The sequence below is a fragment of the Narcine bancroftii genome, chromosome 10, assembly GCF_036971445.1.
Source record: "Narcine bancroftii isolate sNarBan1 chromosome 10, sNarBan1.hap1, whole genome shotgun sequence".
In the NCBI taxonomy this organism is placed as follows: domain Eukaryota; kingdom Metazoa; phylum Chordata; class Chondrichthyes; order Torpediniformes; family Narcinidae; genus Narcine; species Narcine bancroftii.
In genome coordinates this window covers 42,364,645-42,389,233 of record NC_091478.1, presented here as the reverse complement: position 1 = coordinate 42,389,233, position 24,589 = coordinate 42,364,645, and the positions used below count along the sequence as shown (strand labels likewise).

Below are 24,589 nucleotides of genomic sequence, written 5' to 3'. Positions count from 1 at the left end.
ATGGTTTGGTGCCTTTATCATTCAATTACTTAAACCTTTTAAAATTAACGTTTTACCCTGCACATTTGGCTACTAACAGCTAAATGAAGACAATGGGAGAGTGGAATGGTCAGAGTCATATAGCTTGGAACAGGTCTTTGGGCGCAACTAATCCATGCTGACCAAGTTGACATTCTGGGCTCATCTCATTTGCCTGCATTTGGTCCATATCCCTCCAAGTCCCTCCTATCCACAAATCTGTCCAAATGTCTTCTGAATATTTTAATTGTACCTGCTTCTACAGTTTCCTCTGGCAACTTGTTCCAGATGTGGACCATCATGTGAATGAAAAATTTGATAATCAGGTTTCTCCTAAATGTTTCCCCTCTCCCCTTAAACCTGCGGCGTTTAGTTCTAGAATCCACTATCTGGGGAGGAAACAAAAGCACTGATCATTCACTTTACCCTCACCCTTAGTCTTTGTGAACCTCAAAAAAGATCACCCCTCATCTTCCTCTACTCCAGAGAATAAAGACCCAGCCATTCCAATCTTTCCCCATAATAACTCCTCCAGTCCCAGCAACTTCCTAGTGAATCTCCTCTGCATTCCTTCCAATTTAATGATACCCTGCCCATAGCTAGTGACCAGTGCTTCTAGGTGTTCACCAACATCTTGTACAGCTGAATCACGAGGTCCTAACTTCTGTACTTTATACCCTTCCCAATGAAGGCCAGCAGGCCAAACACCTTTTTAAACCACCTCATCCACCCAAGATGCCACTTTCAAAGAACTACACACCTGTACCCCAGGTCTCTGTTCTCAAACTCTCCCAGGGCCCTACAATTCACTGTGCAAGTTCTGCCCTCATTTGACTTAAAGTGCACCACCTCATACTTCTCAGAGATGAATTCATTTGCCACTTATCCCACTTACCCAACTAAATAGACCCTGTTGCAAACGGTCATCTTCCTCACTGTCTATTACATCAATTCTGGCACCACCCCCAAATTTAGTGCAGCACGGTTAGTGTAGCAGTTAGTACAATGCTATTAGTGTCAGCAACCCAGGTTCTAATCCGGCAATGTCTGTACGTTCTCCCCATGTCTGTGAGAGATTTTCTTCTAGGTTCTCATTTCTTCTCACATTCCAAAGACGTAGAGGGTTAGGGCAGTGTGGGCTCATGAGCCAGAAGAGCCTGTTACCATGCTGTATCGCTGAATTTCACCAAGTTAACTACATTGTTATCTATGCCAACAATTTGGATATCAAGTAACAATGAACCCAATGGGGACCCCTGCAGCACAGGCCTCCAATCAGAAAAACATCCTTTCACTACCATCCTGATTCCACCCTGTGATCCTTGAAGCACTCTTTACCAGACTCTAGGCTTATTGCCATTCTGGTCTTGGGATTTGGATCACCTGTATTTGGTTGAAACTGGAATGCTTTGTTGCATTTTGCAGTGAACACAATGCCTCCTAGCCAAAGGGAAGTTTTATTGTAAATGAAAATCAAAATTCAACAAGAATAATCAAACAGCTGTAACAAGGCACCTTTGTATCATGGCTTTGAGACAGAAGACTAGTCTCACTGTTAAACACTGAATTGCTTCACAAAATGGTCAGGGGTTCAGAATGGAAGGATTCCAAACTGCTAACAAAGCACTTTAAAGATGAAGAAATCTAATGCACACTTCCTCAAAAAAATCTCCATTTCTAACAAGACCAATATATAAACATGAACAACGTTCAAGTTCTTTCCCTAAAATAGCTTGCAATAGGATCATACACTGAGCTTTCATGCTCAAGAAATTACTAATTAAAATGTGTCTATAGGATTAAAAGTTTGTTCTTTTTCAGGAAAATAAAAGAATAACCTATTTTGCAGGATTTTACATGGTTGTGAACCATTCTAATCACTTTGAGAGATCCAATATGGTGATTTAATGCAGGTGTTGATCTCCTTATAAATGCTGGTGAGGCAATCAATGCAAGGTCCAAAACTCCTGGTGGAATAGGCAGTCATTGTGAGGAGTTGAATGTGGCCAAGCAATGGTCACCTTGCATATTTTGTTCTATCAGACTCTCCCAGCACCACAGATCTGTTGACAATTATACCAAGGGGAATGGGCTTTATGGGCTTCCTGTCCCCTCCTCATCACATGCAGCAAAGCAAGCAGTCTAACATTCCTTCCTTTTCCCCCTACCCCAAATCCAGTCAGAAAATGCAGACGTTACCCTTGTCTATGTGACTACCAGGAATGCATTAGAGCAACGTGAAAGAATTTTGCTGCAGTTGTCAAAAGTCAAAGGCATTTGCAGAATATTTAATTACTGCGTCCAAACAATATCTAAAGAGTTCCAGTAAATTCAAATGAATGAAACAACTGATCATAGGTTTCTAATGTTGGCTTCCCCTTTCTGGGGGATGAAAATGGAACAATTGGCTCAGTCCTCTCCTTATTACTAAAAGCCTGACAGTGCTCATTTTCCAGCCATATACATTGAAAGGTGGTTAAGATTAGCTGGAATTGGCAACTGGGAAAGAAGAGGCGAGGATGCAGTTTGTAGTGCCGGGGAAATAGCTGATGCAATTGCCCAAATGGGAAGACACTGGAAGAGGATGAGGAATATTCACAGATTCAAGCAATTTTTAAAAATGGAGGTACACTATACCAATTATGTTGAACATTGAACAGTGCAGCATAAGAATGGGCCCTTCAGCCTATGAAGTGTGCGCTAAATATTATGCCCAAATTCAATATTTTCTGCTGCTTGCACAAATGTATACAACATATCCCTTTATTTCATGTTTCCACAACCCTGAGAGCCCCTATATTCTTTAAAAAACTTGTCCCATGTCTCCTTTAAAAACTTTCCATTCCTCACCGTAAACATGTCTTCTTGTATGTGACATTTTTACCCTCGGAAAAATATTCTGCCCTATACCTTCATAATTTTATAAATTTCTCGGACCTTCCCTTAGCCTTTGACACTCCAGAGAAAATGGTTTGTCCAAACTCATCTTGTAGCTCAAATCCTCTAATCCAGGTAGCATCCTGGAAAATCTTTTCTTTACCCTTCCCAAAGTAAGAGGTTAGCTAATAAATTGAATCCATGCTAACAAAGAGTAAGGTAGGCATTGGGGAAGTACAAAGAGAAAGTGAACAATTAGCTGTAGGATAGTAACACTTGGAGATGGACAAGGGGGAATTCAGGAATCTATGCTCCATGCACACAGATCCTTGAAGGCAGCAGAGCAGTTTAATAAAGTGATTGTAAAAGTAAATGGTGAACCACAAGTTTGTTAGCAGAGGCATGAAGTTGATACTCAAACTGTTAAAAATGCTAGATGGGCCAGTTGGAACATTGCAGTTGTATTCAATGCACCATAGGGAGGATTGGATAGCATTCAAAAGGGTGCAAAGGAACTGTAAGAATATCTCAAATGGACTAACATCTTAGCTACAGGAACAGAAAGGAGATTTAATTGTGGCATAAGATATCAAGACATCTAGATAAAATGAACAAAACAGATTTATTTTCCTTCCCAGAGAGGTCAATGACTGGATGTCTTAAACTTGGGTCAATTGGGCTGAAACACATTGCCAGGAATGGTGCTGGAGACCAAAGTTTTCCAGGATGCACATGCAAGGAGCCATAATTTGTGAGACAATGAACCGAGAACTGAAACGTGAGTACCTGTAATTCTCTTCCTTTTCCTTGGGATGCACACGCTGGGTAAACTATGCTTTACTATTGTTGGGCACTACGAGTTGCCCCAATAATTAAAAAGACTGAGGGGCACGATAGGCTTTATTGTACATAAGACTTGAGCTGACTCAGATCCAAGCTTGGGAAGTGCAGGGAAAGGAGAGGTGGCCTGGGCCACAGGGGAGGAGCCCAGGGGAGAGTGTCATCAGGGGGTGGGCCAGCCCATGCCTTTACCGGCTAATGAGTACATACAATCCATACCATTACAACAATGCTGTAAACTCTGACTTGGAATTGTTTGAGGGTAGAGAGTGCTAATCAACAAGCTACACAAAGTACTGCTTTTACTCACTTGGTGCTTACCTGTTCTGAATGTGTTAGCTTCATGGCTTCTCCAAGATGGTCTGCATGGAAAGAAGAAATCTGTGTCAGTGGATCATAGCTTTCACAGGTAACAATGACCACATTTCACAAGTCCCCTTTATAAATGCACAAGTTTAACAAAAGATCAGAACTTTATGCACAACAGTTAAAAATATCTAATGCACAATTTCATTCCACAAGGATCTTCCCAACTCAACTTGCATATTGAGCATTGGGGGAAATTACAATGCAGTCAAAAAGTAAATAGGTGATAACTGACAGTTGTAACTATAGCAACATATGGATTATTTTTTTGATCTTCTTACAATTGAATAATCCAGGAAATAAACTTCATGATTGCATATTTAAATATTGACAAAAGTGAAACTGTAACCCCCAATGATTCAAGTACAGACACACCTTACTATTTATTTTACCTACTTGCTCAGGAGATTGAACATCCACTAGCGGATACAGCAAAACCCATTAACCAGTAATCAAGCAGCAGCAACATCAAGCAACCAGCAAAAAAATAAAATAAAATAGTAAAAGTAAATGTTGTCTGAAGTAACATAAACCTTTGGTGACGATGGGAACAAATATTCAGCCAGCGGAGGGCCTTGGTCGTGCTTTGCGCTTAGCAGCTGTTTGAATAAAGTGGTGTGAAACAGCAATGGTGTTGCCTGGGATGAAGAGCTGGTGGATGCTGCTCGCCATTGGGGTGACTCTCTTAAAGTGTCTCCTCTTCCTGGTTTAGCAAAAGTCCTTATTAGTATTAATAAATATATTAGTAAGGCTTTACCTGTAAACTTAAAGGAGACGGTTAATTATCTATAATGTAACTGGGTGGCTCCATGGAGGGGAAGAACCTGCAGATGGAGCGACATTTATATTTTTTCAAAGATTGTGACTGAAAATGAAGCAAAATGCTTTAAGGTTTTTTGCAAGTGACTTTTTTTTCCAGTGCAAGTATAGCTTTTTTTTGGTCTTTTAAACTGTTTATTCTTAATGCAGGAGCATAAGTTAGGCCTTTTAAAAGTCTCAAGCAACCAGAAAACTCACTTATGCGGCATCTACCAATCCCTGTGGGTGCCAGATACCAGGAGTTTTACTGTATTACAATAAATCCTGAAATCACATGCCATGATCCTGAAACTTTTGGGAAAAACTTGATTACACAAGTCATAAATGGAAAACAAACCTTTCTACAGAACCTTAGCACATGTGACAATAAAAGCAAACCTGAAACTTGGCTGAAAATATTGACCTTAAAGCAGTTTATATTTATCATTCAAATCAAACAATATATTTTATAGCTTTATCTCATCTCAACACAGCAACAATCAGAGTTCATGTTTAATTATTGCTATTTTCAGAATAGCCATTTCCTTTTCAGTTTTGCAGCGTTTTTGAAAAATAAGGAAAAAAAAAGTGATCATTCAAGAACTAATTGCGTGGAAATGTGTGACAGGGAATTGGCAAAGCAAGAAGGCTAGGGAGGAGAAACGGTGGCTTGGGATTGAAAAAGATGCACGAATATGAAGACTGCACTGACTGTTCACTTGATGTCCAATGTTCAAGCTTGGCAGAATCACCTGACAGGTTACAGCCAGCATATCAGACTACTTTAAAAATCACAGTCTTGGTTAAGTTACCTACCTACCTACACTTCATGTAGTATTTTTATCTACTGGGATTTTCAGAACCCATCTACTTCCCTTGCAAGGAAAGTTAGAACCCTTTTACTTGCAGCATATTACGAGAGATATACTTTTATGGTTGTACTTTTTGCTGCTATGATCCTTCAAACAGGAAGCAGAACAGCACAAGGACAGGCTCCTTTGACCCAAAATATCTGCACCAATCACTGAAGCTGTCTATTACGGTAGGGTGTCAAGATGGCAATGAACATCACACAAGATCCTCAACACCCTGCTCATGCTCTAGTGGCTAAGGACATTTTAAATACATCTGCCAGGACCCCTGCAATTTCTACTCTACCCTCCCTTAAGGTCCAAGGGAATACCTTGCCAGGTGTTGGGGATTTATCCAGCTCTATTTGCCTTAAGACAGCAAGCACCACCTCCACTTTAACCTGTCTTGTTCCCTAATTGAAATCCAGTACCTCAAAATCTTTATTAGAAAACTTTCCTGAACACATTTGACAAATTCTAACCCATCCAGCCCTATTACAAATTGGGAGTCCCAGTCAATGCGGAAATTTAAAGTCACCAATCACAACTTTGTTTTGTGCCATCTCTCTGCAGATTTGCTCCTTCAGTCCTCTGGTACCACTCCTGTGGCCAGTGAGGAAGCAGAGTTCATTGTCAATGCTCCAGCAATTTCTTCCCACACACCTCTAGTAAACTGGTGTACCTTCTATCTGGACCTGGGGATATATCTACCCTGGTTGCATCACATCTTGGTTTGGGAATTTAAATGCCCAGCAATGCAGAAGGCTCCAGAAGGTAATAATCATAGCCAGGTCCAGTCACCACCCTGTGAATACATGTATGCGAGTCTCTGCCTCTAGACAGCGAACATCTTAAAAGGATCCCATCACTCTGGACACTAATATCTTCAGGCAGTAGGTCCAGAAGCCTGACTGAAGACCAGCACCTTTAGGTTCAAAAACAGTTTCTTTCCAACAATGCTTGAACCTCCCCGATACACTAATCACAATCTATTCCGACCCCACAAAAAGATCATCTGCATAATTGCATAGTCACTTTTACTTTTGCACAGGATAAGTGAATATTCATTATTTTTGTTTTTCTCTTTTAATTTAACAGAGAACACTATTGTTTTTTAAAAAAAAAACCAGAAAAACAACTGCAAAGATGTTTGGCTGCAGCAAACAAGAATATTGTTACATAATGCACATTATCATTCATTTTTTTTCCCAGAAGCTCCAACACTACTTCTTTTGTAAATTGCAATGTTACAACACATTTGCCTCTTCTACACTTCATCAAGGTTCCTGTTAAGCACTGAAGTATCATCAAGGACCTCCCCTACCACCTCCTGGCATGTTTCCCCATTTATTCCTGAACAGCCAGTTATCCTCCTGTTTACACACATGTAGAACACCATGCAGTTTTCCATAATTCAATTTGCCAACGTTCCCAGTCCCTTCTTTTCTTTCCTGACTACCTTGTAATTCTCATTAGCTCAACTTGATTTTTTTTTGCTTCCAAGTCCTTAGTGCTATCCATGGAATGGTCCTGATGAGGGCGGGGAGCAGAGACATAGAACTCCTCCGCAGGGTTCCACCCCCCAGTCCAACTGCCAACAGCTCCGAACAGGCTTTAAACAGTGGTTTATTTTAAAATCCTGTGGCTGTGGGATCTTGGCCCAAGATGGGAGTGCTTTATGATCAGCAGCAGGCTCGAGAGGTTGCAGACTCCGGGGAAGAAGAGGACTGGCGCGGGGCACCAGAAAACGAAACCACCTCCTGATTGAGAAGAAGCAGAGAAGACAATCTTATGGGTTGGTGACCACGGCGGAGGAGCAGTGAGGGGCTCTGCGGCAGAAGACTACCCAGACAGCAGACTGTTGGTGACTTATGGTCCAGATACCCCTTGTGCATCGAAACCAGCACTGAGGGCTTCCTAATTGTGTCAGATTTCGATCTAGATCTCTGGTTGCCAAAGCTGTGGGAGCACTAGAGGAAAATCTATGGACATTCAATGACTCGGGGGGTGGGGGGAAATTACTTTCTTTTGCTTCTCTTTCTGCTGATGGTGAATCTTCAATTTCAGACTCATCAATTTTGTGAAAAATTACACCTAGAATACAACTCCGATTATTCAAAATTGGATTCTCCAAAATCCTCATGGATCTGAAATTTTTTTTAAAAATGTGGATGAATGAGGATATCCAAAACAAATCAGAAAATTCAATCGACATGATATTAGAACAACGATTGCCCATATTTCGGGTAACTCCCTCCCCTTCTTTCCTTTACCTTTCCCTATTGACTTTTCTCTCCAATTCTCCCTCTTAAATTGCATGCAAGCAGTGGGAAGAATCCATTGTCCCGGCATCATCAAAGAGAGTGGCCTCCTGGGCAGGAGTGTCAGGTTCAGTGGCATTCCCTCCCCTCCACAACAGAGCTCCCTGGCGTACGTGTACGTTGGCCTACAGGGTATGATTCAGGCATCAGGAACTCTGATGGCCAGGGAGACAGGAGCCCACCGACTTGCTGTTCCACTGGCCAGGAAAGCTTCCCCAGGGATCAGCAGCAGTGGTGTGTACGTGTCGGGGATCGGCTGCGGTTGGGAGGTCTCTGTGATCAGCGGAGGTTGCATTTTCTTTTGATGAGAATTAAACATTATTTTAATGCTTAAAAAGTCTCATCTTATTGTTTGTTGGTGTTTAAACACCATTACAAGTGATTTGCTGTTGCTACTGGGCTGTTTTTTTTAAAAAAGTGACCAGTTCTCCAAAAAACATTTATCCAACATAGACCTGGTCCTGACCATTTTGGATAATCAGAGTTGTACTATATTTTATTACATGATAAATGAATCTTAAAGTAATGCTTCCTCTCCTCGACTCAAAGTTCCTGGTCTTAGTGGGACAAACCTATCCAGAACTCTTTGGAAGTTTTCCTTAAACAATCTCCACATTTCTGCTGTGCATTTCCCCAAAAACATAGGATGTGTATCCTTGGATGTTTAGTCCTTAGCTTTGCTCCTCCTTCCACCACCACATTGTATCTGCCAATTTCCAATTGCGCTTTAAGCACGCATAGCTTGTTTCACATACTACATGCATTTAAATATACCTCCAAACTTTTTATTCACCACCTTTCTCACATTTGTCTCCATGTTGCCAGGTTAAATTGCTATCCCTTCCTAAACTTTTTCTTTTTTAAAAAAAAATCCTAGAGCCTTTTAACATCTCCTGTGCTGTCCTTCCTTTGAGTTTTATTCACTCTTTTCAATCTGTTTAAACCAACCCCCTACTATTTAGTTTAAATTTTAAACCCTATTCACAAACTTAGTTACTGGTCCCAGTATAAAGCAGGTGGAGCTTGTCCCATCAGAGAAGCTCCCTCCTTTCCAAAATTAGAGTTAACTAGGGTTTTTAAGACTGCAGGCATGTAACGGCACAAACAACGAAATTTGCCATTACATGGGCAATCTAAAAAGGAAAGTGCAGGAATTTTTTCGTCAATTCCTGCACCGCGATTTATCTTACAGGACCCCTACTATTTTTCAGGGGAAGCCTGCAGTCTAAATCGCACCACAAAACTCACCTCATGAATATGACGTCCGACTGATGACTCAGGCCACATTACTCCACGTAAAAGCACCAGGACTAACGGACACAGGAACTTGAGGGGTGTCGTGTAAACAACCACAAGGTGAGTAATTATGTTAACTTTTTCAGATTTTTACATCATTGCTGTCTAAAAAAAACCACAGTTCTTTAGGCTGCAAATTTAACTCCCTTATCTTATTGACTATATGCAAATTTGGACCTGGCTCAGGTAGCATAATGAAAGGATACTTTTTGTCAATTCATCCCTTCGCCTTCCCAATGCTTCATAGAATACAATTAAAGTTTGTCCAACTTCTAATTATGGCTAATACTCTCTCACCAGGCAACATTCTTGTGAATGCATGTTGCACTCTCTCCAAAGCCTCCACATTCTTCCTGTAAAGCTGGAACCAGAACTTCACACGATACTCCAAATGTGGCCTAAACAAAGTTTTATGCAGCTGCAATATGATTTGTCAACTTTTATACTCAATGCCCTATCCGTCAAAAGTGTACACGTCCTTTACCATCCCATCCACTTGTGCTGCCATTTTTAGAACACTATGGGCTTGAATTCAAGATCCCTCTATACATCAATTCTCCGAAGAGTCCTTTATAATTTCCTCTTGTGTTTGACCTCCCAAAGTGCAACACTTCACAACACCCATTCTTCCAACTGATCTATCCTAATGCTTTGCATTGAATATTTTTACTTCTTACCATTCAACAGGCTAAGTCACACAGACCTTGTTTCTCTCAAGTACCCAGAAGCTCTATGTGCAAATATTGGAATAGAAAACAGAGGAAATTCTCAACGTTTCCAACTTTTAAAAATGTAGCAATTCAAGTACAAAAAACATAGAAAGTACAGTAAAAACCTCAGTATCCAGAACTTCATTTATTTCGCATACAAGTCAACCTTCTCATAAGTCAGGTCCCCATTTTCAGCCTCATTTTCATGGTTTTATATCATCGGGCATACAAGTTGACCCCAAAAAATTGCATTGACTGAGCTGTTGGGCATGACCAGGTGGTTGTTATCATGGAGCCTCCAGCAAAGCGACGAAACCATGAAGCAAATTTTAAGTTAAAAGCAATAGAAGTGGCCAAGAAAGCCAGCAACTGTACTGCTGCAAGGACATTTGAGAAGTTCGTAAGAGACTGGAGAAAGAATGAAGAAAAATACCAACGAAAAAATAATCGATGAGAAGAGGAATCACTCATTTGCCAGAGTTGGGAAAAAATCACATCGCAGAATGGGTAGGTGAACAGGGGCAAGACTGCTACATAGTCACCAGGAATAAAATCAGAGCATATGCACTGAAGTGGGCAAAGTCACACCCAGAGAACAGTAAAGATTTTAAAGCTACAGAAGGTTGGTGCAACTCTTTCATGAACAGGAAAAATCTGGAAACATGACAAAAAAATTGCTCAGAAACTACCAAAAGATCGTGATCATAAAGTTAAGAGTTTACCAGTTTATTATAAGTCAGCAGCAGAAACACCAGTTTCCATCGACAAATACTGGAAATACGGATGAAACCCCCATGAATTTTGGCATGACAGGCAATTAAACAGTGGAATATAAAGGGATGAAAACTGTGCAAGGCAGATGTACGGACCATGAAAAGACCAGGTTTACAGTGGTGTTATCATGCATGGCCGTTGGGATGAAGTTAAGACCCAAGCGCAAACTTAAACTTAAAATAAAATTCCCAGCAGGTATTTTTGTACATTTTTATGAAAAAGAATGGATGGATGAAAGTGGTGTAAAACTATGGATAGACAAGCAGGAACGAAGTTTGTTGGTCTGGGATATGTTACGCAGCCATTTAATAGAGAACACTAAAATAGATTAGCACTAAATACTTTAACTGCTGTTATTCCAGATGGTTTGACTTCTACATTGTAACTACTAGATGTTTGCTTGAACAAGCCATTTAAAAATCATGTGCGTGAAGAATGGAATACTTCGATGATGAGTGCAGAAAAATCCTTTACAAAAGGCAGAGCAATGGGTGCTCCAGCATTTGATGTGCCATGTAACATTGAGCTCAAAGCATGGGATAAAGTGAAAATAGAGACTGTAATAAAATCGTTCAAAAAGTGCAATATCTCTAGTGCAATGGATGGTACAGAGGATGATTTATTGTGGGTTTCTAATGAGGAAGCAGAAGTCAACTCATCAGATACAGACTGGGACCCGTATGATGAAAGTGTAATCAGTAATACTCTGGATATGCTTGCTGAGGTGTTTACCTCAGACGATGACAGTGATTTTGTAGGATTTTAAACGTTTTTTTTTTTAAATAAAATTTTTTTTTGTAATATACTGGAAGCTTGAAATTTGTTGGAGGTTGGGCTCTTTTTTGTGTATTTCAGGTCGTCTTATATGCCCAATCTACGTCGAGTGTTTTTTTTTAAGTTAAATTCAAGGTCTAATTTTTGATTCTGGCATACAAGTCTGATTTTTTTAGTGCTTTTTGAGGGTTTCAAGGCTCTACTTACACGCTGAAATATACATTTGATGCTGGATAAGTAAATTTGCCGATTGCTTGAGACTGCATGTCGTGAGGATTGGCACACTGGCCGCTTGGCAGCGCCAATTTTAAACTTTTATATATATGTAATTTTTTGTTTTTTTAAAGTGATTTTTGTTGCCAGTTGCTTGAATTCCAGACAGGGATTTTACTGAACTGGATAACTTCAAGGATTGAGATCCAAAAGGTTGGAAATTTCTTTAATCATTGCACAACTTCCAACAAAATACTTCAGACTTTTCAATACCCTGATAAAAGTGACAGCCCACCTGTTGACAGGCTACTGACCTGAGGTTTATTCTTTTCTCTCTAATTTGCTAATTGAACAACTGAGAATTTCCAATTTTTTCTATTTTCAGATTTAAGAAATCCAGCAAAAGAACCAGAGGGGAAGTAAGTATATTATGTGGAATCTACTGTCTTAACATCTTTTACTTTCCCCCCCCCCCCCCCAAGGGAATTTTATAGTTCTATGGTTAAAGGGCAGGCAAATAAAACTAAATGGATAAAACTCAAATATCTGACACAGGCACAATGAAAATACAACTTATAACTACTTGAGAGTTCTCACACATTTGATTAAATTTAAATTTTTCATCCAAGATCCATTGCCTTCATCTTAATTTTCATTAAATCCCACTCACATTATCCTTCTGCTTAATAGTATTCTAGAGGTCCTGGTCAGCCCATATTTAGTTTCACTGTACAGGCTGTACCTCTTTAATCTGGCAATGTTGGGACCACAGAAAATGCCAAAAAATAGAAATTGACCCCAAAGGGAACCCTCTATGTAAACATAAAGGTAGAACAAAGCTTAAAACAGGAAATAATATTGTGGGACAGCATGGTTAGCGTAGCAGTTAGTGCAACACCTCTATAGCGCCAGAGATCGGGATCTTTGCCCAAGTTAAATTTCATGTGCAATTTATTTTGTTATGTCGCAGACCAGCAACAATAGAAATCCAAAATAGTGTTATTTTTTAAATAGTTATTAAAATTACTAATAATACCTTAATTAACTTATCTAAACTTAACCCCCAACTATGCTTGAATATACCTGGGCAAAATACCCAATCTACTACAGCTTAGGTGCAATTCTGTAAAGTCGGTTCACAGTTCTATCTTGGAAATGCTGTGTTGAAACTCAGGCTTTTAAATAATTACAAAGAAGGTGGGACAGACTGAGTGACTGGACTACTGAATACTCACTTATCCTTATTAAGTTTCTTGCTAAGAAATGTGTTGTCACAACTCCCCTTTTCCTTGGGGAGGGGAAACAAAATGTGTGACTTCCATGATGCTTCCAAAAACCCAGGCCCAGTTCAGTCGAAGTAACCTTCCTTTTGGTCACTGTGTGGTTCAATAATCTTCTTTGTCTTTGGCTTGGCTTCGCAGACAAAGATTTATGGAGGGGTAATGTCCACGTCAGCTGCAGGCTGTGGTTCAATAAGTCCCCTTCAAAATACCCTTAAGTTGATATTCACACTAAAATGAAATGGTAGTTCGTAATACTTACTTCAAGTTATTTGAAACGCAAGAACATTTACTTCCAAATGAAAAAACATCCCAAGGTGTTTTACAGAGAAATGAGTTTTAATTTAATACTGAGAAGATTCACCAACCTGCAGCTTTCCCATGACAATCAATTGCTTCAGCATATTTTCCTGCTGTTAGCATACGCTCTGCCTTTCTGCTTTGCTGGTGAGCCTGAAAGAAACAATACTTCTAAGCAGAATTCATTTGCATTAAGTCATTTCAAATCATGAACACTCTGGCCTTGCAATGAACCAGGCAGCTTGATTAAGTCTTCAGAAAAGGGAGCAAATGCATGGACTCTTTTATATTATTGATCCATGAAAAGTGCCTTGGTAGGAAGTCCAAGAAATAACAAACATATTGTGTGCAAAAGACACCTCGGGCAGCATCTGTGGATAGAAAAGGGCAGTCGGCATTTGGGTTCACAATGCTTCAGTCCAGATGAAGGGTCTTGACCCAAGATGCTGCCTGGCCTGTCAAGTTTACCCAGTAGTTTTTTTTTGCACAAGGTTCCAGCATTTGCAGCTTCTTGCATCTCCATTTTGCCCACACAATCACCTTTCAAGACTTGGGCTCAATTTGTTTTTGCCTGATCATATTTTTGATGTGCCTTCAGTCATTTCTGCTGTATTAATGGGATTATACAAATGGAAAATTCATTGGCATGTCTACCTAACAGTCGGAAAATAAAGTAGAAAGCTCGTCAGCAGCAAGTGAAGGGTGGCTCTATACAATTCTGTATACTAAAATGTGGGTCCAGAATTTTGAAAATTTTCAGAAAAACAGGTGAATAATTAAGCAAAATTATAAATAGAAATACCATAGAGTTTAAGGAGAATATGAAAAATTAAAAAGAAAGTGCAATGTCATTAGTTCAGAGTGCAGCACAAGACATTTGATTCTGCAATGTATTTCTGCTAAACTTTTGGAATGTTGCATATACAGAAAATAAAGTTTAACAATAGCTCTGGAGCCATTAAACTCAAGATTGTTGACTTCAGGAAGAGAAAGTGATCATTGGGGGAAATCAGTGGTAGAGAGGGTGAGCAAATTTAAGCTGTTGGGAGTCACGATCTTAGAGGACCTTTCCTGGACCCAACACACTAATGGCATCAGGAACAAAGTAAGACAGTGCCTTTACTTTCTCAGGAGTTTGTGGAGGTTTGGTATGACATCAGAAATCCCAGCAAATTTCTACAGATGTGTGGTGGAAGGTGTGCTGACCGGCTGGAGGTATGGAAACATCAGTACCCAAGGGGAAAGCCCTGCTTAAGGTAGTGGACGCAGCCCAGGTCATCACATGCAAAGCCCCTCCCCACCATTGAGAATATCCACAGGGAAAGCTGCCATCGATTTCCACATCACCCAGTACTCGCTCTGTCACTGCTACCATTAGGTAAGAGGTATAGGTGCCACAAGACTCTCACCACCAGATTCATGAACAGCTGCTCCCCCTCCACCATCAGACTCCTCAACAACAAACTCAATCAGGGACTTAAGAACTCTTACTTTTACACTTCTCTCTGTATTGCAGTTTATTTCAATTTCTTTATTTGTTTACATGTATACATTCAGTACAATATTTTTGCCCTACCTAATAATTCTGAATCTCAGGGTTGTATTCTTTTTATTTAAATTTAGACATACACCACATTAACAGGCTATTTCGACTCAAGTCCACGCTGCCCAATTTAAACCTATTAACCTACACCCCAGTACATCTTGAATGTGGGAGGAAACTGGAGATCCTGGAGAAAACCCACAGACACACGGAGAACATACCAGCCCCTTACAGATAGCGCAGGATTCGAACCCAAGTCCCCATTGCTGGCATTGTAAAGGCATTGCGCAACCTCTCTGCCAACCGAGTGTCATGTTTGTACTCGCACAAGAAATCTGAAGAGAGCCTTTGCCCATTAACCTGAACATCAGTTGGGAAAAAGATGCACGAGTGCGAGACTACACATGAGATTTAAGGGCAGTTTCTTTCCTGCTGCCATCAGACTTCTGAATGAACCTCTTAAGAAAAATAATGTTGTTGAGTCTATTTTAGATAATTCAATTGCACATCTCCAAAAAAAGTATCTGAATTTATTGATAGCTCAGACTGTTGACTTGATAAATAAGTGTATTTGGAACAAAATGTTTACAGTAACAAAGGGTGCCAGATTATACTTTGAACAGCTGCAAAGTACTGAATGTGCCCAGGAAAGGCTTGTGGAAATCTCATACAGAAATAAATTCATTCAATGTAGAATTTTACAAGGTCTTCAACAAAACTAAGTAAACATATGACAGTTAAATGCAACTGTTTTTAAAACAAATTGCTGAAATCTTTCTGCAGTATCACACTTTAAATGATTATGACAAAAATAAACTTTCTTCACATAAATTTGTGAGGGAAATATAGCATGGTATTTCCAACCACCAACCAGCTTTTCCAGAAAGGAACATTTAGATTCACTTCTTGCAACTGCATCTCACTGAATTCCCACTCCCTGCTGGGTTACAGCGTAGAAGTTACAGGGTCATACAGTTCTTTATTTTGGAGGAGCGGGGAAATTCCACCAGAAGGATATTCTTACACAATACACAAATTAAAATGGAGAAATATCTTAGACAAATGGTTTGACAAACAAAATGGATTCATGCATGTAATTGGCACAAGATGCCCTTTTACACTGATAACTCAAATAAATTATTTACTTTAGTAAGTCAACAGAAAGCAGTTTTAACCACAAGTTAAAACTGGCTCTCAGAGGTAGACATTTCAGCAAAATGCATGTGCTGTTTTTGATGCTTTATAATTTGAATTGTTTTCAGAAAAGGCATTGTTATTATGTAGTATTATTTATTATGCCTAACATTTCTCTAACTGCATGACTGTGCTTATGTGAAAGAATGGCCAAACCTAACCTATGATGTAAAACTAAGCTGGACAATAGGTGAATCAGACCCACCATTTTGGCTGGAGTACTCAGCAAGTTCCTTCATGCCCAACTTTTAAAAAATTCCACTAATTTTCATCTCTTCTACTTTTAACTGTACGCTCTCCTAACTCAAATGATTTGAACCGGCTTGTGTGTCTGCGTTCTGGGCTTTCTGCTAACATTAGGGGAAAAAATGCAAAAGTGAAGGAATCTACCTGGAAGAAAATCCAGTGATATTGAAATGAGTACACAAGAAATAAAAGAGGAGACATTGGTGAAATAGCAACCAGTACGTGGAAGAGGCACAGAACAATGTGGGCTTTAGTAAAAGTAAAGGAATAAAGTAGCTGAAGGCAGTGGGAAGTGTTTAAAAACTGGTGATGGAAAAGCCAAAAAGGTCAGATTTTTTAAAATTACTATTCGATGGTTTAGCTTTCCTGCTTTCATTTTAATTTCTACATTGTTAATTTGGCTGCATTATTTTTCATTTTACTTTGGTGAAAGCATTTTAAGCTGGAGGGAACATAGATGTCAAGAAAATGTGTAAAACATTCTACAGCGTCCCCTCTCTCTTCAGTGAGTCAGCTACTGGCACTCCCAATTCACAAATGCCATCTCAACAAGCTGTTTTTAGACCCTTCTGCTTGCAGTAGGTCAATCATGCAAATCAGTTTTGCCCATGGCATACTCGACTGGTATAATATTTGACAGACTCTGAAGCAGGTGACAAAATATAGCTTTATCATTATGTACAAGTGTACTTAGGCATTGTGGTTCTACTAAACTGACTCAGGTACAGCATTATTAGTTAACAAACTTAACACCTAGCATTTACAAAGAACATTCAGCATATAGTAAACATTGTGGGGTATTCACAGGAGAGTTATTCAAAAGAAAATAGGCAGAAAGTCTTAGATTATTGATGCTTGACTGGAGATTTTCTGAAGCTTCATAAAGCAGAGTTGGAAGGTAAATGAGGCTGAATTCTAGAGCTTAGGGCTTGACAGTTGAAGATCCAGCTACCAAAAGCAGAAAGTTTAAGATCAGAGATATCAGTCAGAATTGGAGGATCAAAAAGTTGCAAAAGGATAGGGATTTAAGAAATATACATGGTCACTGATGGATTTAAAAATAGTACCTTTATCTTTTCTAGCTTTGCCATTTTAAGTAGTTTTACAAGGAAAATTAATATGAGAGACCCTACTCAGAAAAGAATGAAAGACTCACTCTCTGGGATACAAAACAATTAAAATAACCTGTAGCTAAGGGGTTTTGAAAATAATCTTTGACATGACATGCAAATGTCGTCCAAACGATAACCATTTCTGCTTTCCTGACTAGGAGTTCGACGGAAAGTGATCTGCTTACCTGCCTAAATCAGTCCTTTTCAAGCCAAATGTTCCATTTTAGAAGATCATACTTGGGACTTCCACAACCCTTTATGAAAATATTCTTCTCAATAACTTAGATCTAGACTGCCCTTTGATTCTTCCACTGCATCCCTTTTCATTTTGGGTCTCTTGATCGAATCACAGTGAGCTCCTAGAAGTACAATGTGTGCTTTCAATTTAACTCTTTAATCCCTGGTGTTTTACTCACTGTGATATTAATTTCATTTTCCCTGTCTGGCTCTTTTGGTACAGAAATGTAGGGTGAAGGGAAGAAATGTTATGCAACGATGCCCAATGAAGAATTTATTAAACTTGCATAATCAGCTATTTAAAAAGTAAGGGCTTAGAAATATATACATACTTTTCCCCATTGATACAACTTTAAAACTGATCTTGCCAGGTGAAACAGTGAAATTCTATTGCATCAATTCGGGCCAGGGTGAAAGGTGTAGCAAAGTGCTAGCAACTACTGTTGGGGCTATTCCACTGCAAACTTCAGATGTACAGCCCCTGAATGGAAAAGGTATTGCCAATGGACACAGAACCCCGAGCCAAGTTACCAAATCAATCACCAAGGGAAGTCAGAGACATTTAGCATGGTTACAGGTCATCTGGACCAGCAGGTCCATTTCAACCAGTGTCCACTCATCTGGTTCCAGTACTTGTCCTGTAGCCTTTATCTTGGTGATTCAAGTACTCATTTGGATAAAAATACTGTCTCTGACTCTGCCAGCAGTATATTCCAGGTACACAACTGCCTGGGTGAGAAAGGCCCCTTTCAGATCCCCTCTATATCTATGCCCTCTAGGTTTATTCACCTCTGATAAGGAGGGCATTTCCAACACTCTACTCTATCTAAGCTCTTCAACCCCATTCACATCCCTTCCCAACGAAAATAGACCGTCTCTCTTCTTGTAACTGAAATGTTCCATTCCAGGTAATATTCTGGTGAATCTCTGCATCCTCTCAAACACTATCCCATCTTTCCCATAGCATGGAGCCCTGAACTACATGAGGTACTCCAGCTGAAGAATTTTTTTGTACAGTTAGAGCATAACCTTCCTGCTCTTACATTCAATTGCCTGGCTAATGAAGGGCAGAGTGCATAAGCCTTAACTATGTTATCTGTCTAGGCTACCACCTTCAGTGATACTTGGTCTTTCGCACTCGCAATATTCAAGGAAGGAACTTATTAGTGCTTGTCTCATTTCCCAGTAACAGCAGCCTGCAGCCTAAGATAGTCTGCACTGTGAACTCCACCAACCTTTATCATCTATGAACTTGCTGACCATGCCTCCTCCATAGACATCCAAACCATTCACATACATTGCAATCAACATTGATCCCTGTGGATTGCCCTGGGTATCCACTCACAGAAATAGTCCTCCACCATCACCTTCTGTGGATGGTAGGGAGGAAGTGTGCTGCTGATCAAGACAGAATGAGAGTGCAAAGAAAACAATAACTGGGTCAGGGATGTGATGCAAAAAAAACCTGAAAGAACTATATTTCACATGGCAAGATCAGCTTGAAAATCATATTTCTTCATTGCTGTATATTATTTCTTCCCTTCTACATTTCTATGCCAAAAGAGCCAGGTGGAAAATAAAATGAATTCACAATGAAAAACCCACCAGGAATTAAAGGGTTTAAAATGAAAGCACTTCTAGGAGTTCAAAGTGATTCAATCAAGAAACCCAAAATGAAAAAGGAATGCAGTGAAAGAACCAGAAGGCAGACTAAATCTAAGTTATTGAGAAGTATATTTTCACAAAGGACTATGGAAGTCCAAACATTGATTTTCTAAAAGGCCAGATACAGATTTTAATGGAACATTTGGATTGAAAAGATTTAGGCAGGTAAGCAGACCAGTGAAAGTAATGGTGTAGATCATAATTTAACTGTACAATGGAAGTTTTACAGTAGCTGAAGGACTCATGTAACATCTTAGTCTTCCTGTATTTTAAAGTGGAAGTGATTTAGGTTTTTAAAGATAGATTCAGACTTATTCCACATTGCAACAGCTGCAAAGTTTATGAAATGCTTCTGAACAATAACACTGCCACGTAACCAAGCAGGTCAAGAGAGCCAATCAGGCAGTCTCTCCCTGCAGCTACCAAATGTACCCATTCCAAAAACAGCAAACAGGAAATCATTAAAGCAGATCTTTTTGCCTTTTGAATCAAACTGAAAGCTGCTAACTATCAAATACTGTGTAAACAAATGTCCATCTTGATGCTATTTTCACCACAACCTTGGCAATTGCTCAGATTACAAACAATTCCCCATAGCTAAACATTAGTCTGCAGGCAACTACAATTCAAAATTTACTGTGGTGAAAATAGTGGGTGGAGCTCAAACTGCCTCATTCTACATTGTTGGCAAAAAGCACTCCAGCACTTTGGTGTTTTCACTACATCTGCAGAATTTTATTTCATCTGTTAACTCTCAATTCTAGTTCTCTCCTTCCAGCTAATAAGGAACAAACAATTGATCCAGAACTGCTCACTAATCACTGCTGAATGCTCCATTCACCAACTGATTTCAAAATAATTCCATTAATTTAAAACACCCTATTTGAATCATCTTATTTACAACTTTCTCCAATTTCATACTTGGAAATTCCATCCATTTCCCACCATCAAAATAGACATCCAATCTATTCCATACATCTCTGCAAAAAATTAATTTTTTCACAAATTTAGAATAAGAAAGGACATGGTGTTTCATTACTTAAATTATATAATTTTCTATAAGTAATGGAAGAAGGTGGTTTTTAACTGCAAACCTGTTGCAACACTGTTCTAACTGGCTTCACAGCAAGAACCTTGTGGGTGGAAAACTTTCCACATTATTTTGATGTAAAGCAGGAAAGTTTCAGATATGTCAGGTATGTCCTTTAAGGAACAACTAGTACTTTATATGTAAGAAAATATCAGGGCCTTTCACTGGAGCTCTACAGCAATTCAAAAATGACTATAAAAATTCTAACTTTCTTTTGAAGTGAAAACTTCCCAATGTGATTTTACCACCATCTTTGGTCTTTGTGTTGCTGTGTTGGATCACCTTCTGGATGATACAAAATTATGGATAACTAGAACACTGGGCTTCAAATTGAGGATGGAGGGGAAGAGAAAACAGTCACAATACTCTCATCTCGAAGTACTGGTAATCTGTCCCAGTTGTACTCTCCAACTCCAGCTGCTTAGTCTCAATCATTGAAGTTTGCCTATTTCCCATTGCTTCACTCGCTCTTCCTCTCCCCATATAATCTTTATGGCTTTCCCCCAATCTTGAATTTCAAATTAATTTAATTATTCAAATGCTTGTGAAATATTTTGCAACCAATATGATTTGCAATTCTCAGTCAAAAACTTGGTTGTTACTTCATGTAAAATAATTTATGATGGAGTCTTCCACAATCCTAGGGCATTCCAAAATATTTCACTGGGATTGAAATATTACGGAATTGTACACTTTGTTGCAACACAGAAAAGTGTTGTAACCAATATGAATGGATAACTGGTTGCTTATACATTTGGAAAATTCTCTTAGCTTCCTTTGAACAAGCTTAATGCATCAGGGCAGGACAGTTTGTGTAGCGGTTAGCACAACGGTGTTACAGCACCAACAACTCAGGTTCAAATCCAGTGCTGTCTATCAGGAGCTTGTATATTCTCCCAGTGACCGTGCGGGTTTCTTCTCAGTGCTCCAGTTTTCCTCCCACCCTTCAAAACATACGGAGGTTATAGGTCTCTAGGTCAATTGGGTGTAATGGGGGGGGGGGGAGAAAAGAGGGTGTTGCAAGCACCTTACCTGCCACGAACCTCCATGCACCACTGTTACACTTCCCCCTTCCTCTGATGGTAGTGATGCTAGTTACATTAGTGGCTCCGGTACTCAAATCCATCACGCATGTGCCAGCCAGCACTCGCACATGGGAGGGGGCACTTACCGTGTTAAATGCAGCGTCCCGCGGTCCGTAGGCTGCTTGTGGCAGTGTTTCTCCTCGCTCACATGCACGAGTGCCAGCTGGCACATGCGTGTTGGATTTGAGTACTGGGGCCAATAGCGTATGGCCTACTGACCCTGGGACTCCGCATTTAACATGGTAAGTGCCCCCTCCCTTGCCCTTTCTGCCCCTACACCTCCAAATGGAGGTCAAATTGACGTCTTCTCTACATCAGAAAGAGTGGATGCAGAGATGTTGGGAGATTGCTTTGTGGAGCCCCTTAACTCTGTCTGCCGCAATAGAGTGGATCTCTCAGTGGCCATCCATTTCAATTCTTCATCCCATTCCCTTGCTGGCATATCTGTCCATGGTCTCATGCACTGCCAGACTGAGACCACCTGTAAATTGGAGGAACAACACATCTTCTGACTGGGCACCTTCTAACCAGATAAAATTACTATCAACTTCTCTGGCTTTCAATAACCGCCACCCCCCATGCCACCCTTTCACCCAACACCTTTCCCCATCATGGTCTCTCCATTCTGTTTCTTTTCACACAAACATGACAAATTCTTACTTTGTCCCCAATTAACATCTTTTGTTGGTCTGGATTCTTCTCCCATTGTTTGAATTTTGAGATTACCTGCTTCTGGCTTATTCCATGTAGAAGGGCTCAGGTCTGAAATGTCAGCAACATAGCTTTGTCTCCCATACACACTGAAAAGACCAGCTGTGCTCCTCCAGCATTTCAGTGTGCTTTTACTACAGTCACGGTGGCTGCAGATTTTCGTGTTTCACTGTGCTGTATGTCTGCATGTACGTCTTCTGGAACTATTCAGGTTCATCTAAAGAAACAGACCAGATCCTGTTCTAATGTCCAAGGCCACATCTCCATGAAACAGCCCCAATCTTAATTTTTATATCATCATTGAAGAGGTCTGTGACAATGATTTTCTGAGAGAGGCAAGATGATGGAGCCAAGGCTGACAATGTATGAATGACTGGCTAGTCCCCACGAAGATTCCATGGGCTGAGTTTTGGAGTGGCTTGTAGAGCTGATCAAGCACTTATCTGCCTCACATAATAAAGCAGTGCCAGAGCTTTTAAAAAAAAAAAAGCAAATAACTACAAAATTAAAAAATTCAAGCCTCCAAAGTTTGCAATATAATGAATTGAGCCAATAACTTGGACTTTGTTTACACATTACAAATGTTATGAAATGAATAAAAAAAACCTTGCATAACTAACCCAAGTTACAGGAGGTGTTCTCAAAATAACAGGTATTATATTTCAGTGTGAGATTTTATTCCGAAAGAACAGGGCACAATTAGCCTGCTTTTCTAGTTAATGCACTCACATGATTTTCTGTTCAAAAACTCTTCATGAAAAAGTATACATTGCATTAAAAATTGAAATGCTTCCCTGACTGCAGCTTTTATGGAAAGCAAAATTAAACACACGGCCCTTAAACCGTCTCTATGTATTTTTATGTAACAAACACCCTTTTTACATGAAGTTTCAACTACTTCCAAGCTCTTAGGCTGAACATTGCCTTCTCAATGAGATCACTGGTTATCTGGTTAAATGCACTTTGCTTGCTCCCATCACCCTCTATTATCCTACAAATCAAACACCTGTACATCTCAGCCTTAAATTGACTTGGCCTTCAATATTTGCTAGGATTTTTCAAAGATTAGCATCTTCCATCATTGAGAAAGATAGTTAAAGGAGCTGAAATTTCACTTTTCATATTTAAATGCTGTGAGTTTGGTGCTTTCCTCAGACTGATATTTTTTTAAAAAAAATTAATTGATTAGTAGTTTATTCTAATGAGACTTGAAAAAAACTTGAGAAATTCTGTCAAGTCATTCAATATATTGGATTGCATGCTATCCTATCAAAGCCTTTAGTCCATCAAAGTGAAACGTACCTTAAAGTGGAAGCAAATATAAAGACAGCTAACCAACTTCGACTCAACTAAGAGTAATGAAGATGCCATTTGGCAGTTTCCAACCCACAGTCTCCCCACCTCCGAATCACTTGTGGGGCAGTAGAGTGAGTAAAATCTTCGAACAGTGTATTCCTGCAACTTCCATCTAGATTATAACGTCACACCACTGCAAATAGGCCCTTTAACACGCGCTGGCAATTTAACACCTGCTTTACACTAATCCCACATATCCTCCCAGATCACCATCAACTCCCCTCCCTTTCTTTCTTCCCCCACCCCCTCCCTTTCTTTCTTCCCCCCACCCCCCTCCCTTTCTTTCTTCCCCCACCCCCCCTCCCTTTCTTTCTTCCCCCACCCCCCTCCCTTTCTTTCTTCCCCCACCCCCCTCCCTTTCTTTCTTCCCCCACCCCCTCCCTTTCTTTCTTCCCCCCACCCCCTCCCTTTCTTTCTTCCCCCCACCCCCTCCCTTTCTTTCTTCCCCCCACCCCCCTCCCTTTCTTTCTTCCCCCCACCCCCTCCCTTTCTTTCTTCCCCCCACCCCCCTCCCTTTCTTTCTTCCCCCCACCCCCCTCCCTTTCTTTCTTCCCCCACCCCCCTCCCTTTCCCCCCTCCCTTTCTTTCTTCCCCCACCCCCCTCCCTTTCTTTCTTCCCCCCACCCCCCTCCCTTTCTTTCTTCCCCCCACCCCCCTCCCTTTCTTTCTTCCCCCACCCCCCTCCCTTTCTTTCTTCCCCCACCCCCCTCCCTTTCTTTCTTCCCCCACCCCCCTCCCTTTCTTTCTTCCCCCACCCCCTCCCTTTCTTTCTTCCCCCACCCCCCTCCCTTTCTTTCTTCCCCCACCCCCCTCCCTTTCTTTCTTCCCCCACCCCCCTCCCCAGACAAGTCTCCATCCTTGGTTTGTCCAAAGTGCTCTGGGTGAAGGGCCCGAGTCAGAGGGCAGAGATTCAAATCCTCGAACACGCCAGG

At 40.3% G+C, this 24,589-nt stretch overlaps 1 protein-coding gene across 3 annotated transcripts in view; it reads right to left on the bottom strand.

Annotated features, from left to right (window-relative positions):
* The window catches only part of nrbf2b (nuclear receptor binding factor 2b), a 30,030-nt gene that overhangs the window by 4,634 nt on the left and 807 nt on the right, over positions 1-24,589 (bottom strand). Inside the window, exons 2-4 of one of the 3 annotated variants that reach the window (XM_069900775.1) lie at positions 22,317-22,518; positions 13,487-13,571; positions 4,057-4,097 (exon numbers count right to left, since the gene is read on the bottom strand). In XM_069900775.1, the coding sequence (XP_069756876.1) occupies positions 4,057-4,097; positions 13,487-13,541 (96 nt within the window). In that variant the 5' untranslated portion in view covers positions 13,542-13,571; positions 22,317-22,518. The remainder of the gene's footprint in view (positions 1-4,056; positions 4,098-13,486; positions 13,572-22,316; positions 22,519-24,589) is intronic. The other 2 variants (XM_069900774.1, XM_069900776.1) reach the window with 2 other exon arrangements.